Below are 16,431 nucleotides of genomic sequence, written 5' to 3' on the forward strand. Positions count from 1 at the left end.
ATAGGCGTCTACTCATTCGTACAATGGGTGACTGAAAGTTACAAGTAACGAGGCATATACAAGTAATACTTTAGCTAGCGATTCTACTATGATACTAAGGACTAGAGCCTCACTACCACTGGAAAATTGCGTGTCGATTCAACCAACCATTAAGTTGACATGCACAATTGCATTCGAAGTGCTTACTTAGCCAGTTATCCAACTAGTTATGTTACAGAATTCATATTATTAATTTCCAATCTGACATACGGGAGCGGATTTCCCGCAGAGTAACTTGGCGTATCGGTGTATTGACTCTTCGGCCTGGTTGGACCCCTTGGCCAGCCCCCGGTGCTACGGTGAAGACTGGGTACGCTTGAGATACACTAATTCAGCCACTCCCCAGGGTGTCAAAACGGGCTCCACAGTGTCATCGTTCACACATATAGGGTTTAGTCAATACGACTGATGGACGGTCAACCTACACTTTGAACTTTATCCTCATAAGCTGAACCCCCACAAAAGTTTACGCTAAGGACGCAGAAGATTCGTATTCGTCCCAGAAAGATTCGTGAAGAAATGGACCAGTTATAGCCAATTGAACCTCATAGTAAGTGCCAAGGGCCATTCAAATCATCTATGGGCCGTCTTCAAGGTCTCAGATATTTAGTCCAACATTTTTGCTGTGTCTGTGTGGCAGTGTGTGCACCGTACGGAGTACTGTAACTAGTTAGTATGTGGTATGTGTCTTAATCCGCAACTAAATGCGTGGTTAGTTGGGTTGGACGGATGAATGACTGAGGCTACGTAGTTCTTTCCAGCTGTTTCGGCCAAGTCGGTGTCCGGGTCTATATTCAGGCTTTGAAGAGCCCCTCACTTTATCGTCATCGAGGTTCCAAGACAGTTGACCGAGATCTTTTCGCTGTCCAGGTCAACTACAGCGTAAAGGGAAACCGCAATGTTTGGGAGCTTCGAGCCTAAATTCTGTAAATTTGGTATGGAAACGCCACTTTATTAACTACCAACTAGAAGACCCAACTCGAAGAATGAGCTAAGGCTAGGAGAAATACCCTACTACAGTTGAGGTTATTCAAGGCAATTGCACATGATATCACAGCTTATGCAAGGGTCACTCTTCGACATACATCTTTCAAAGTCGTGATTTTGTCTTTCCATTGTGTTGTCCGTTGCGGTCATGAGTGCTGGTAACTTGGGCCAACTCCAAAGCTACGTAAACGAGCTTAGCAGTGCGGCAAAAACTATCACAGATCACTGCCCGGACGCCAATCTCACATTAACATCTCATATCTCAATACCCAACAACGCACCAAGTGAGGTCCATCGCGCCAGACGTAACCTACTAGCCGTAACCACACGGTTGCAGGCTTTACTTGCCGAACCAGCCGATTTCATCCAACAGTTAGCCAGTCAGGTACCTGATTCAAGCCCTAATTTTGGTCAGTGAATATCCCGGCTAACGCCAGAAATAACAGAGTCAATTGCTTGCTTGTCTAAAATGGCTTGGAGAATTTCAAGTTCTGGCCTATATTCCTCTCAACGGCAGTGTGCCGGTCAAGGACATCGCAGAGCTTGCTGATGTGCCGGAAATCACACTCTCTCGAGTAGTACGCATGATGGCAACAGCTGGGTTCTTATCTGAACCACAACCTGGGCGCATCGCGCACACTGCGCTCTCAGCGCAGTTTGTCACCAAGCTCTGCTACTTAGATGCTGTCATGTTCCTTGCGGAGACAGCTGCTCCCGTCTCTCTGAAGATGGGTGAAGCGACAAGACAATTCCCATGCTCTAATCTTCCTAATGAGAGCGCTTACAGTGTGGCCTTCGGTACATCACAATCTTTTCAGGCAATATGCAGACAGAAAAACAAGCTTTCACGACAATGGTCAGCATATCTTCAATGCGCAGAAGATCCGGCTGATAGTATGACGGATATACTGGGTAGATTAGACTGGCGAAATGTGAGAAAAGCATGTATGATTGATGTGAGTGCAATTAAATCCTTGTCAAGTATTATAACTTTTTAATACTAATAACCGAGCACAGGTTGGAGCTCCATCGACAGGTATGGCCATGGCCCTCGCCGAGCTCTACCCTGGTCTCCATTTCGTTCTCCAAGTAAATACAGAATTATCCTCAAACGGCACGGAAGATTTTCACCCGCGAATTGAAGTCCAAAAACGGCCTCCGGGTTCAATGCAAGTTGTCAAAGATGCGGCGCTGTACATTGTTCGTTTGCCAACTCTTTCACCCGGGATGCCCGGGCACTCCTTGTCGGATAGAGCACTTGCAGAGTTGAGGGCACATCTCGGCGTGCTTCGGGCAGATACATCCATGAAGCTAATTCTAGTTCTCTGCTTAATACCAGAGCCCGGTTCGGTGAATGCAGATGTCGAAGCCGCAGCACGTGCGCGCGATCTCTGCCGTTTACAGTTGAGCAATGAGCGGGAAATTGGAGTCACAGATTTAGTAGAAATGGTAAATAATATGCAGGATAATATGGGCGGGCTTATTGTGGTGAACAAGCTCAACCTACGAAACAGTGCTACGGTAGCTCTCGCCATTCAATACCAGGTCAACACGATGAAAATGCAGGGAAATCAACAAGCGCGAACAAGTTTTATGAGGCATGGGCAAATTATAAGCAATGGAATGAATGACCTTGGTAACATCGACTCCGGGTCTAGCCTAGCATAATCGAATAGACAGTCGCAAAACTGGGGTTTCAGACATTTCTGTACATAGTGCATCACTTGTCAGAAAGCGAAATATCTGAATGACTCAATTTTGAAATCAGATATGGCTATAAATAATCAGGATGATGAGTTTCGATGAGCTACATGGACAGTGTAAATTACTACGTGGGTTAATAATATCACAAGTGCTACCATCAACATTGAAAATAAGACATGTTCAATGGAGGAATGCTACTGATACAGTAGACTATGATCCACGAATTGCTTTTGTCATTTTAGTAAGATTCTACCTACTGATGGTCACATCTTTTCTAAATTGTGTTTACCTGCGAAAATATCAAAGCTTATGATGTCTATCTAGTTAGAATTTCTATATAGTCACTATAAACAATTATCTTGGTATGCATCTATTCTTTCTCACCAAACTTCTCCTCACCCTCATGGAAAATTTTATCAAGATCATACTCGTGCCAGCGGATTTCCGGTGAAAGACCAGCCCATTTCCAAACACCATCAATCTTGCGGAAGGTGGTAGTGCACGCACCATAACCGTGGCCCTTAAGAGCGACCTCTGTGAACTTCTCATCCTTGTACTTCTGATGGGCGACGCGCATCTGATGTTTGGCAATCATTTCATCATCGCTGACCTTGGTCCATTTCTGAGCACCAATGAAGTGTTGTGTCTTGACCTTAGGGTTACCGAGGACGTGAGGGTCTGAGGCCATTGTGACAAAGTCGTCGACAGGCATAGCTTCCCAGAGCTTGTTCAGGAAAGCGCGGTAATCAATCTATCATGTAGGACGTGATCAGTATTTGACTTAAGAGAAGAAGAAGAAATGTGGTGAGACTTACACGAACAGTAGGAGCAACGCATTTTGAGAGGCGATCCCAATCCTTAGTATCATAGCTCTCCGCCCATTCAAACAAAGCTGTCTGACATCCTAGGACATCTAATAAAATGGGGACAACCCCGCATTAGTCAATCTTGACTTCTTTATCAAAGAAAGGACTTCAAGTCTATACGAACCTTCGAAACTGGGTTGATTGGTCATGTTGCTGAAAATCTTGCGAAGTATGCTGTTCAAGCCGGCTGATATTCCTCGTAAACTCTGAGCTTCCATCCTCTTTGTTGGAAATATCAAGATTACGCAAGATGCTACTTTGGATCATTTCAATGAATGTAATCTTCATGCGTCCAGAATCGATTCCCCGTAAAGGTTTCCCGGAATATGTCCCATCGGAGAGGCCAGGCACGTTATTGCATATACATTTTTATCGGGATCTCCTTGACATCAGACTATCTATCCTTTAATTTAGGTAACCAATGAGCAGCGCATGTTGGAAAGACTCTGGCCCGTTTGCTCGATACGCGGAATCCGAACGCGTGCCTGTGATTCCGATATCCCAATGTCCGATCTCGTATTCGCATCTTCAATGGCGAGTAACAACTTTTACACAATAGTTTTTGACAGACATAATTCGATAAGAAGTGTATAATGAGTGAGAGTAAGGAATTCCTTTCAGGTTGCAATTATTCCCATTCTATGATATAATCAATATGGGAAGAGGATATCAAGCTGTCTATCGACATGGCCGGATGAGGTTGAATTTAGTATGATCCTATAGACCTATTATGACCTACCAGCCCATATGGTAAATGTCAAGACTTATTTCCATACAGCTCTTCATACAGCCACTGCCTGTAAGACGTATTGGTAACCCTAGCCCTAAGTAAAACGACAATTAGCTGCAGAATAGCTACATTGTTACACTACAAGCTAGCTACAAGCCTAGTATATATCCAGTGGCTGTCGATATGCATACGGCGACACGGGTCTGTGACCAACAATCAATCATTATGGAGGCTATGGTGACAATACTGATTGTACGTACAATTATTACTGCTCAGGATTATCCAGCTATACAGGTATGAACAGAATATTACGTATGGTAGACTTCTTTGCGCAACCCTAACCTTATTCAGTAACATAGTTCATGGATGCGTTTGATACCACTCCAGACCTAAGGCTGTACGAAGCGCATGCGATTACGGGTATGTCTGTCTCCGAAAGATTGAAGGATCGAAGCGGGAACTTCGGGAGCTCGAGTTCATACAATGCAAGCTGAAGCAGCGACCCAGCAGATGTGGAGAAGATAGGGTTCAATGGACCAATCGAAGACTGATTTCCAAATCGGGATCGAGAAGCTTACACTCAGACAGGATTTCACTAAGACATGTGTCACCTGCATAGCTTGAGAAGACAGCCTAGTATAAAGAATTTCTGTCTGCACGTAAGCCCTAAGTGCATAATGCGAGAATTTACTTTCGTACCGAGTCCATTACTAGTCTGTATCGAAAATGCACCTAGTCCGGCGTGGCGGAATTTCCAATTGCATAAGCATGCACCATATGTTCATCACCATAAAAGACTTATGTATTTCCTTTAAGCTAATCAACACAATTAGGATATAGAATGAGCTTCCACCTGCAGCAATAATGACATTCGCTCTCGTGGGAGGATAATTGCCTCTTCTTTAATCGGCTGCATTCCTCAGCACAATATTAGTCCCATGTTGCCAATTTTGGCTCTTTAGTTCGCTTGACAGACTTGCTCTGACAGTGACATGGATTTCGTAGAAACCCTTAAGAACCAGGCACCTAAGGACTTCTTTGATGCTGCATCAATGGCCTCACAGCCTGTACAGTCTTTGGGCAGTGATACATTAGTGCTTTTGCAGCAGGCGTACGACGATCGTGTCATAACGAAGACTTAACGTAGATAGTTTGTATGTTCAGCTCTGGAGTTTAGTGCATTGATCTGCGCGCCAAGTTAAAAGCTTTGGGGAGCTTTTCAATGTGGATTATAGTACATGAACTTCATGCGAACTGCTGATCAGGCCTTGCAGTTTCTTTATGAGCTTTTGGTACGCCCATTGATTAATATATTACATGGCTCTTATCAAAAAAACGCACTGCTAATAATCTTGATCGTGTCTAAATACTGACACCATCAGTTGATGGTGAAGGGGCATTGTCGGGCCTCAGGGACGTTGCTATATCAAGTCTTATTCAACAACGGCACCAACAAGCAGCCTTCACTCATGGAAGATATGGTGTTGGATAGCTTCATTTGTAAGAATATATCAACTACTGTGTGTAAAAAAAAACCCTCCAGGGAACCTTGGATGTACTAGGTACTTACAAGATTGTGAGTGTATGCATCATGTACCCACTAGGTACACATCATTCGAGTGTTAAATATTTGAGTTGGTAATTGTATATGCATCAACATGGCTCGACATACCTATCTATCAAGGAATCTGTGTCTAGATTATTCTAATTGAGAACAGAGATAGAGTAATAGTCATGTATCGTAAAAGAATAGCATGACTTTCATTCTTGTGTGCCCATTTAAAGATATCAAATAAGGTGCGTGCTTTTAGTGTGGGTATAGCAGGTCAAAGTTTAAGTAGGTGTACCTCATGAATTTATGCACACGCAGTCACGCACTCTCTGACGCTACCGCAACTTCCCTTCAAACCTTTGTGTGAGCGGCAACAACAACAACTACCACTTTGAGCGCGGGCAGTAGTCAAGAAGCGCCATCTCAAGTCTCGATACATTCTGGCTACTGTTAGTCGATATGAAACTCTCTACTTGAGATCTCACACGAAATGTATCAAGTTACAACCCAATATACGCCCGGTAGATGGCAGCCAACCCGGAAATCCTCGTGCACGTTGAGGCTCCCAGCGCGGTCAGTGACGATGCTCGATATCGCGCTCTTGTCGACACATGCCTAGCCTTCGAACCCGTATCGCGTCACTCCGGATTTTACCTACAAAATAATACCGATGGAAGCGACCTTGGGGTGAGCGTGGATAAATCGCGTTCGTTTGTGTCATTGTCCTCGTCGTCGAGCGGTCAACCGTCATTGTCCGCTCGCTACCATGAGACGGTTTCGATCAACTCAGGTGACGATCTGGATAGCCTAGTCAAATCGGATCAATTCGATAAGCTGGAGCCTACTCAGCATATTGAAGCAAGACTTGAACTATCCAGGAACACCGCGCAGCTCGTTGGGTCGTCTCTTGCTCCTGTTTCAACAGATGAGAGCGAGCTTTCCTTCCAACCTCTGATACCGCTCACGTCGCAAACCGGAACCGGGAACACGCCGAACTCGCTCGAAGATTTGGAATCTACCAGTAGCAACGTTAGTGGACTTAAGGCCGATCAAATTCACGGCGGGCAACTCACATGGGAGACGCCACTGAAAATTATACCGGACTCACAGCAAGACGAAGAAGCTGATCAGACGACCGTTGATGATTCAATTCAAGTTGATCGCTCATTTGTCCCTGATTCGGCTCGTCAATCCAGGAAGTTCGCTCTCGACAGCACAGAAGACGATCCTAATAATGATATAACACGAATACCTTCCTCGGTACCTAGTCCGAGCCCAATAGAGTCGTTCTCTAATTCCCAGGCTCATATGACGTCTCGTAAAATATCCAACTCACCTCTACGGGAAAAGTCGTCGAACCTACAAACCCTAAAGGCGAATCCATCCGTTTCTGCGAGCGTTCTCGGGAAAAGAAAAGCGGTTACAAACGGCAGCAGTTCTCAAGACTCGCATAGTGGAGAGTTGAAAGCGCAAACCTCCTTGAATTCGCAACCTAACAAACGCCCAACGCTTCCCCGGGCCACCGAAACCATATCTCTAGACAACCTTCCCATTGAAATTCGCGCCCCAGATCCTCCAGTGTCCAATGACAAATTTTCCACACATATCACGCCTACGCTTAAGGCTTTAGCAGAGCGCATGAAGCAATCATCCCGATTCACCCCAAGGTCACAGAACCGCGAGCTACGTCCTCTAGAAAGAGGATACTGGTTTCTACCATGCATTACGATCATAGCGGACATTAGCGGTAATGCAGCTTCTGACATCGATACAAAGTCGCAAATCTGGACGCAAACTTTTTTCACTCAATTTTGGTGCTTTATTCGCGATTTCCTCACTGAGGGCCGTGCTGGGTGGGGGATATGGTGTCTCCTCGAGCATAATTCATCCGCTTTTTCCACAAGCGCAGAATCCAAAATTGTGAATTTGAAACTGTACACATGGGGCGAAGTGGCGCCTCATCTGTATTTGTTACTTTTCCTTGCCACAGAAAGACGAATCAAAAAGATGAAGGGTGTTGTGTGGAGAGATGCGAGAGATGAGAACGTTATAACGATGTGATAACACATCCGATCTATGAGATATATAATGATACATAGCTTAGCTGAGAAAGATCAATATACAACATTAAAGCTTTCTATATTATTCGCTTCTTACTTGTTTTGCCATTCACAACTTCTTCTCGACCTCGACGAGTGCCTGGATGCTTGACACTATATCATCGCTCAGTGAATTTACGTTCGAGACACCAAGCGGTCGCCGCCCTTTACCTGTCCCATATCCAAAATGATACGAGACGACCGCCTTGACTCCAGCAATACCCACTTTGGACAAAGCCCAGTCCGCCTGGCTCAGCCTAGATTGAAGCGCCTGAGCAGCTTTCAAATCCCCTTTTTCCCAAAGCCGTAAGAGCTCAACATGTGTTTTGGGTGCGACATTTGCAAGAGCGGCGATTATACCATTGGACCCTGCCACGAGGGCAGGTAGAAAGAAATCCGATTTTCCGCCAAAGGCCGCAAATGACTCTGCTGAAAGCGTGGATGAGATGCGCTGCAGCTTTCCGACATTACCGCAGGTGAGTTTGCAGCCGATGATTTTGGGATTAGCTTGTGCGAGACGGATGATTGAATCCGAAGTAATGTCGATGCCTCCCGTTACGCCGGGGAAATTGTATATCAAGATCGGTAGCTCTGATTTTGCGGCCACCTGTTTCCCTCGCGTCAGCGTTAAACGAAGGGAGAAACATAGGTAGGTATTTAACATACATCACGAAAAAATCCCTCAATCACACTCGCATTCATTGCAGCAACCCAATATGCTGGTGGCAGAACCAAAGCATAGTCAGCACCGGACTCCTTCGCTTCAGAGATATATTTCGCGGTTTCTTTGACGCTGGCCGCACCACAGCCCACGATCAATTGCAACTCCGTGTGGCCTAGGTCGTTCAGATGGTCCCTTACTGCTCGTACCAGATCTTTTCGCTCGTCGTGATCTAGATGAGGAGCTTCACCATTGCTGCCTTGGAGGACGAGGCCGACGACACTACTTTCTGCCATGCGCTTAGCATGCGATAGAGTAGCCTCGAAATCGATAGATTCGTCATCGTTGAAAAAAGTCACTAGTGGTGTGTAGACACCAAATCTAGGTCTGGTAAATGCCATATTTTGCTAAATTTGATGTTCAGTAACTTCCCAGTTGGAAACCAATGCCTTAGAAGAGATGCGGTTTCGAATTCAAATTTTACGGAGTGAATTATTACATTCGCTCAATTTCAGATCACATTTGATCTATCAATAGGTGTACAAATGAGTCACTGATCATTTCCTTTGCCCGTTACCCTCTTTCCTCTCACCTTGTTGGGTAGTACCTTCATCCACTTTTTTTCGAATTCGGCACAATCAGCTTCTTGCCGTGGAGATCCACGATAACCCTATCTATCCCAAGTAAGGTGTATGATCGGTTAATACTCCAACGAACCGATCGATAATTTGTTAGCAATAATGGCGACTGATGTGAGTCAATTGATCCTCTCATAGGCCGAACAGCTACGATTTCCGGGCAATTATGTTTTGATACCCCTCTTTGGCTCTTTCACGCGATCTTGCCTCGAACATCACGCTTTGCAAGTATACTGTATTCCGAATCTATTGCATTCGACTTCTGCAGTACAACATCATGGGTTCTTCTAATTCTCCGTCAATATTCAAAGGCATAATCTACACGCCTCCAGACGCTATCTTCGAGCTCACCAAAAAGTACAATGCCGACCAAAATGTCCTCAAAGTCAACCTGGGACAAGGAACCTACAAAGACGAGAATGGAAATCCATGGATTCTGCCGGCGGTACGAGTGGCCAAGGAGAAAATAAAAGAGTCAAATCATGAATATCTCCCCATTCTGGGTCTTTTGCCCTTTCGCAAGTTGGCTACAGAGCTGGTTTTTGGGTCGTCGGCGGCGGCGGTTCGAGAGAAGCGAGTATGTCACAGACTACATTCTCACATAGAGAGCTGTTCTGGTGCTAATTGGCCTGGACAATCACAGGTTTCTTCATGCCAGGCACTATCAGGGACGGGCGCGCTGCATGTTGCAGGCAAATTGCTACACAAAGCACTCGGCAGCGACGCAACGGTCTACATCACAAATCCCAGCTGGTCAAACCACCGCCAGGTGTTTGAGTCTGTAGGTTTCCACGTTGAAGAATATACGTACTCATCTCCAGATACAGATGGAGTAGACATGTCTTCACTTCTTAAGACCCTCAACGAAGCGGCTCCCAATTCAATATTTGTCCTGCATGCCAGCGCTCATAACCCTAGTGGGTGGGATCCCAGTCCGGAACAATGGAAAGTCATCGGCAAAATCATGAAAGAGCGCCAGCTATTCCCGATATTTGATGCTGCCTATCTAGGTATCACATCTGGAGACTATGCCAAAGATGCTTTTGCGATTCGTTATTTTGCCGAGGAGTTGTCACTCGAATTAGCTGTCTGTCTTTCCTTTGCTAAGAGCATGGGGCTTTATGGTAAGCCAAACGCATCATACCATAACCCTGATACCAAATCCACGGAATCAAGACTAATGAAACATCCAAAATAGGCGAAAGAGTCGGTCTCTGTGCCTTCGTTTCTTATTCGACCACTGCTGCCGAGGCCGTCGAGTCAACTTTGGCACAAATGATTCGCGTTGAGATCTCCAACCCGCCCGCTTTCGGCGCTCGAATCGTTGCTGCTATTCTTGAAGATGAGATTATTGCTACTGAATGGAGTCGGAACTTGGTTACTATGAGCTCCAGGATTGCTGAAATGCGATCGCAGCTTTATAAGGAGCTCAAGGAACTAGGTAGGTATTTCATACCTATGCTACTATTGGAGAACATTGAAATTTAATTCCTATCAAAGGCACCCCTGGAAAATGGGAGCGGATAACGAGGCAAAAGGGGATGTTCTGCATCTTGGGCTTGAGTCCTCAACAGGTTTCTGTTTTACAGGGTGAGTTGACTGCAGTTCGGTTTTTTTTGTTCACTTGAAGTCATTTATCACTAACCGTGTGATGATTTGTTTACAGAAAAATATCACATCTACATGGCTGCAAGCTCCAGGGTGTCTATCGCAGGGCTCAATTGGAGCAACGTGCGATATGTAGCAGAGTGTATCGATAAGGTGGTGAGAGAGTGATGGTAGTTGTCACAATAGAAACCCCTATATTCAAATAATTTCAAAAGAAAAAGAAAAGAGAGGCTTTAGCACCTAGGCCCCCTGACGGTTTGAAGCCTACATATATGCCTTGTGCATCCTCCTTGGACGTTGCTAAATCACAGTTGTGATCAATAAGTTGAACATCTCTAGCTAGAAACTGTTCAAGGCCGATCAATACCTTCATACGGCTTCTATTCTGCTTGTGGGAGGTGCATGGTGACATTGGAAACATCCATCTGATGATCCCAAAGCTCGTTGCACAACCATGGTTTGTGGTAGAAAAAAATCCATGCTCTGTAACAGAGTGTGGGAGATCTTATTTCTATTCTTACCGATGAAAATGATGTCCGGTTACACAACGCCTCATTTCATTTGCTTGTCTTTGATATATTTTCTTTTCTTCGAAATCCGATTTCCTTTTGGCGCCGATAACACCTAATCGCCAATCGGTGGAAAACATTCCTTGTGAAGTGGAGTTTCTATACCGAATCTTAGCTCCACAGTCTTATCTATACCGGACGTCCACCGTCGCTTGGGCTCCATTTACGCCAACCTTGGGTGCGGGGAGAGCTCGGCAGCCCTGGTATCTTTCCGTTGAATTTTGCCAGAGATCGGTCCAACCTCAATTCGTTCCAATCATAGTGTCAGTCCAATGTTAGCACCCGTCCGCATGAGGGGTCCCTTGAAGATACAAATGGATTCCATGGAACGAACATCTCAACGACGGGATGAACTGCTTCTGATAATCATAAATGACATTCTTTTGAAACATCATCATGCCTGCGGCACACATCGAAAAGCCACTACGGATCTCAATAGGTCAGTTTTGTCTAATTATTTTCGACTAAATGAGTCTTTCCGTGCCGTCAGCTGACAGGCAGTAGACCGAGGTGGAACATTCACAGACTGTGTGTGCAAAGTTACTGGTCAAGATGATATCGTCGTGAAAATCCTCTCTGTGGACACCAAAAATTATTTCGATGCTCCCACAGAGGCTATTCGACGTGTTTTCGAGAAATATTATGGGCGGCCAGTGCCGCGGGGCACTGAATTAAACCTTAGCGATGTAGGTAAGGAATTATCAATATTCTACTTAACGTAACAATGCAAGCGCCGACCACTGATTACACCTCAGAATGGATCCGAATGGGCACAACAGTTGCTACGAATGCTTTACTAGAGCGAAAAGGAGAACGAACAGCCCTCCTAGTAACGGCCGGATTTAGAGATATCCTTCAGATCGGAAATCAATCGCGGCCATACATGTTTGATCTTGCCATTCGACGACCCTCACCATTGTACGAAGATGTCTTCGAAGTCGATGAGCGAGTTGTGTTACAGCGCTGTAGTGATTCACAAGTCAGATCTCTGTCTCTACAGTCTCCCCAGCCAGTCGAAACAGTGGAGGGTACTTCTGGTGAATTTGTACAGGTCATAAAACCACTGAACGTTGAAAGCACACGAGAATATTTGCAAAATATCTACGCAGGGGGTGTTCGATCCATTGCAGTCTGCCTTATGCATGCCTACATTTTTCCGAGACACGAGATTATGATTCACGACCTCGCGAAACAGATTGGTTTCAAGCATATTTCACTTTCTCACCAAGTGTCGCAGCGCTCAAAGATTGTCCCACGAGGAAACTCAACTGTCATTGACGGCTATCTCACGCCCGAGATTGAAAATTATTTGTCAAAATTTAGTGTCAGCTTTCCCACTCTTGGCCAAGGGCATACTAAGCTGGAGTTCATGCAGTCAGATGGTGGTCTGGTGAATGCCTCTGAACTTTCCGGCCTGCACGCAATTCTCTCGGGTCCGGCAGGAGGAGTTGTGGGTTATGCTCAGACTTCTTACAGTCTAGAGAGTAGGGTGCCGGTTATCGGATTCGATATGGGAGGAACAAGCACAGATGTCTCTCGATACGATGGCAAACCGGATCATATATTCGAGACTACAACAGCCGGTATACCTATACAAGCACCCCAGCTCAATATCAATACAATTGCAGCTGGTGGCGGGAGTATCCTTGCCTGGAAAGACTCACTCATGGCAGTCGGACCCGAAAGTGCTTCGTCACACCCAGGCCCTGCCTGTTACAGAAAGGGCGGTCCTCTCACAGTAACTGACGCGAACTTAGCTTTAGGAAGATTGATCCCAGAGCATTTTCCTTCCGTGTTTGGACCTAATGAGGATCAGCCATTGGATCGCGAGATTGTATTGACAAAATTCAAAGAGTTGACTGTGGTCATCAACCAAGATACTGGCAAGTCGCTGACGTGGGCTGAAGTGGCAGACGGGTACGTATTTACAAGATCAATTGAGGATTGGGTTTTCTTTTTTGCTGAAACCTTTATACAGCTTTCTTCAAGTCGCAAATTCATCAATGTGCGGTCCAATTCGCAGTCTTACCGAGGGAAGAGGACATGAAGCTTCTAAACATCACCTTGCCTCTTTTGGGGGTGCTGGCGGACAGCATGCGTGTGCTATTGCCGAGACTTTAGGAATCAAGCAAGTGCTTATTCACAAGTACTCTTCGATTCTGTCCGCATATGGCATTGGCTTGGCGGATGTTGTCCACGAAGAGGAGAAACCATGTGCGAAAGTTTTTGATGAGTCCACAAAGAACACCATTCTCTCTGATCTAGACCTCTTATCACAGAGTGCCCTGAACCATCATACCATGAGTCGTTTCTCTCGAGTTGACGATAACCGATTCCTCTTCATGCGATATGACGGTAGTGAGACTTCAATGATGATAGCCGTCACTGAAGGTGTTGATCCAAAGGAAGCTTTTATTGATGCTCATCAAAAACAATTCGGTTTCACCCCTATCAACCGGAAGATTTTTGTAGACACGCTTCATGTCCGAGCTATTGGTAAAAACTTCTTTGATTCTAAGGCCACAGTCGGGGGTGCATCAAAGGTCGCGCCGAACGGCTCGATTATAAAGCCTGATTCAATAAAGAGTGTCTACTTCAAATCTTTGGGATGGGTTGACACCCCGGTGTACCTTCTGGGCGCTCTCTCACAAGGTCAACAATTAGCAGGCCCAGCTCTTATCGTCGACGACACCCAAACCATCGTCGTGAACCCCAAATGTGCCGCCACGCTTGTCAAAGATTTATTGATTATAGACGTAAAAGAAGAAAAGAAGTCGATCAGTGCCACTATTCTCGATCCGGTTCAACTCTCCGTCTTCCGACATCGCTTTTACGGCATTGCCGAACAAATGGGACGAGTTTTACAAAATATCAGCGTCAGCGCGAATATTAAGGAACGACTCGATTTCAGCTGTGCCATTTTCTCTCCAGACGGTTCTTTGGTGGCTAACGCTCCGCATGTTCCAGCCATGATTGGTAGTATGGGGTTTGCAGTCAAGTCACAAATCAAAGAATGGCAGGGAAAGCTTCGGGATGGAGATGTGTTATTGTCAAATTCACCAGGTATGTTTAACATTCTATTGTTTCACTAGTACTTTATCGCTCATTTCGTGGTAAATAGCGTTCGGAGGAGTCCATCTTCCTGATTTGACCGTCATTACTCCTGTGTTCGATTCTGAAGGGAAGGAAATCATTTTCTGGACAGCCTCTCGCGGGCATCATGCGGATGTAAGAGCCTATTTCGTCTATATTTTCTTTTACATAACTAAACGCTCATACGATGTACAGGTCGGTGGTATCCTTCCCGGATCTATGCCTCCTTCATCCAAACGCCTGTGGGAGGAGGGTGCCGTTTTCGATTCTTTCCTCCTCGTTCGCGACGGCAAGTTTGCGGACGAGGAGCTTGAACGGATCCTCTGTGAAGAGCCTACCAAATACGCCGGGTCAAGTGGTTCAAGATGTTTTCAGGACAACGTTACAGACATCAAGGCTCAAGCAGCGGCCAACCATTGCGGTATCCGCTTGGTTCGACAACTGATCGATGAATATACTATGGATGTGGTTCAGGTAGGCCAAATATTGTAGTCCGCGAATGCGATCTTTCTAACGCCAAGGCAGATGTATATGAGAGCAATTCAAGATTCGGCTGAGCTGGCAACACGTAATCTTTTCAAGGGGCTACTCAAGGAGAACAGCAGCTCGAAAATTTCTGCCATTGATTACATGGACGATGGGACTCCGATCCAACTGGAAGTTACTATCAACGAAGATGGCTCCGCTATATTTGACTTTACAGGAACTGGCCCTGAGGTTTATGGTCTGTGTTTTCACTCTTGATTGAAGCAAACTGCCTGAATACTGAGACTTGAAACAGGAAATTGGAACGCCCCCGTGGCCATTTGTAACTCGGCTGTTATATTCGCTCTTAGATGCATGGTCGACTCGGATATTCCCCTGAACCACGGCTGTATCAAACCAATCACATTGGTCATCCCTGAACACTCCCTCCTGAAACCCAGCGTCGGCGCAGCGGTATGCGCCGGAAATGTCCTAACATCTCAAAGGATCGTTGATGTCATTTTCAAAGCATTCAAGGTCTGTGCTGCTAGCCAGGGCTGTATGAACAACTTCACCTTTGGCATCGATGGAAAAGACGGATTCGGATACTACGAGACCATTGCAGGCGGCAGCGGAGCAGGACCAACCTGGAACGGTACCAGTGGTGTTCACACAAACATGACTAACACACGTATCACCGACCCGGAGTCTTTAGAACGACGATACCCCGTCGTCCTCCGTCAATTCTCCTTCCGCGATGATAGTGGTGGGAAGGGCGCCTACCAGGGTGGCGATGGTGTCATTCGCGACGTAGAGTTTCGTATCCCCATGTCTGCTTCTATACTGTCGGAGCGTCGTACTTTTGCGCCATATGGTATGCAAGGAGGCTCTGATGGACAAAGGGGTCGAAATATCTGGATTGCGAAGAAATCAGGTCTGCACGTCTCGATTGGTGGCAAGAATTCGGTTAACGTGGAGCCTGGGGACCGAATGGTGATTGAGACGCCTGGTGGAGGAGGATATGGAGAAATCGACAAGCTGAACGCGCAGCTAGACATTTCCACGACCGGTCCTTCGTTCATCCCCGTTGCAAGTGGAAGTGTTGGAGAGTCTCGCGTTCTCGCTGAGCAGGTATAATGAAAAGTAATCTTTGAGAACTATCGATGCAATCAATTATAAGTCTTCTAGAGTTATTGACCGGTGTCGGTCACTGTAATGAAGCGGCGGAAGACCCTTTGGTTGAAGAAAGTTCTGAGGAATCAGCACCAAATCCAAGTCCAGACCGCACTGTTTGTTTGATAGGTGAATCAGCCTTGCCCTTGTGTCATGATACGGGAAACTCATCAAGCCTATCTTTGATGAAGACGACGCCATATTAGTTTTATTATTAAACTCGAGTATACAGTTGCCCTTCGAGGTA

General features: G+C 45.8%; 5 protein-coding genes across 5 annotated transcripts; 3 read left to right on the plus strand and 2 right to left on the minus strand.

The window, feature by feature from the left end:
• Nucleotides 1-1,174: 1,174 nt before the first annotated feature.
• On the plus strand, nt 1,175-2,694 carry BHQ10_003422 (uncharacterized protein; the record flags this gene model as incomplete). The annotated part of the gene is made up of 4 exons (XM_040875677.1): nt 1,175-1,411; nt 1,473-1,824; nt 1,888-1,982; nt 2,044-2,694. 4 exons carry the CDS (start codon nt 1,175-1,177, stop codon nt 2,692-2,694), a joined length of 1,335 nt encoding a protein of 444 aa, XP_040731926.1.
• A 406-nt stretch (nt 2,695-3,100) lies between these two features.
• On the minus strand, nt 3,101-3,745 carry BHQ10_003423 (uncharacterized protein; the record flags this gene model as incomplete). The annotated part of the gene is made up of 3 exons (XM_040875678.1): nt 3,101-3,481; nt 3,546-3,643; nt 3,721-3,745. 3 exons carry the CDS (start codon nt 3,743-3,745, stop codon nt 3,101-3,103), a joined length of 504 nt encoding a protein of 167 aa, XP_040731927.1.
• Nucleotides 3,746-6,403: 2,658 nt separating this feature from the next.
• BHQ10_003424 (uncharacterized protein) lies at nt 6,404-7,939 on the plus strand (the record flags this gene model as incomplete). Its single annotated transcript, XM_040875679.1, has 1 exon — nt 6,404-7,939. One exon carries the CDS (start codon nt 6,404-6,406, stop codon nt 7,937-7,939), a length of 1,536 nt encoding a protein of 511 aa, XP_040731928.1.
• Nucleotides 7,940-8,047: 108 nt separating this feature from the next.
• BHQ10_003425 (uncharacterized protein) lies at nt 8,048-9,039 on the minus strand (the record flags this gene model as incomplete). The annotated part of the gene is made up of 2 exons (XM_040875680.1): nt 8,048-8,584; nt 8,644-9,039. The coding sequence occupies 2 exons, from the start codon at nt 9,037-9,039 to the stop codon at nt 8,048-8,050; spliced, it is 933 nt and encodes a 310-aa protein (XP_040731929.1).
• Nucleotides 9,040-9,553: 514 nt separating this feature from the next.
• BHQ10_003426 (uncharacterized protein) lies at nt 9,554-16,148 on the plus strand (the record flags this gene model as incomplete). Its single annotated transcript, XM_040875681.1, has 11 exons — nt 9,554-9,853; nt 9,920-10,400; nt 10,475-10,717; nt 10,777-10,866; nt 11,958-12,143; nt 12,209-13,370; nt 13,432-14,516; nt 14,575-14,681; nt 14,742-15,020; nt 15,072-15,270; nt 15,328-16,148. The coding sequence occupies 11 exons, from the start codon at nt 9,554-9,556 to the stop codon at nt 16,146-16,148; spliced, it is 4,953 nt and encodes a 1,650-aa protein (XP_040731930.1).
• Nucleotides 16,149-16,431: the final 283 nt, after the last annotated feature.

Source organism: Talaromyces amestolkiae, assembly GCF_001896365.1.
Source record: "Talaromyces amestolkiae strain CIB chromosome Unknown scaffold5.1, whole genome shotgun sequence".
NCBI classification, from domain to species: Eukaryota; Fungi; Ascomycota; class Eurotiomycetes; order Eurotiales; family Trichocomaceae; genus Talaromyces; species Talaromyces amestolkiae.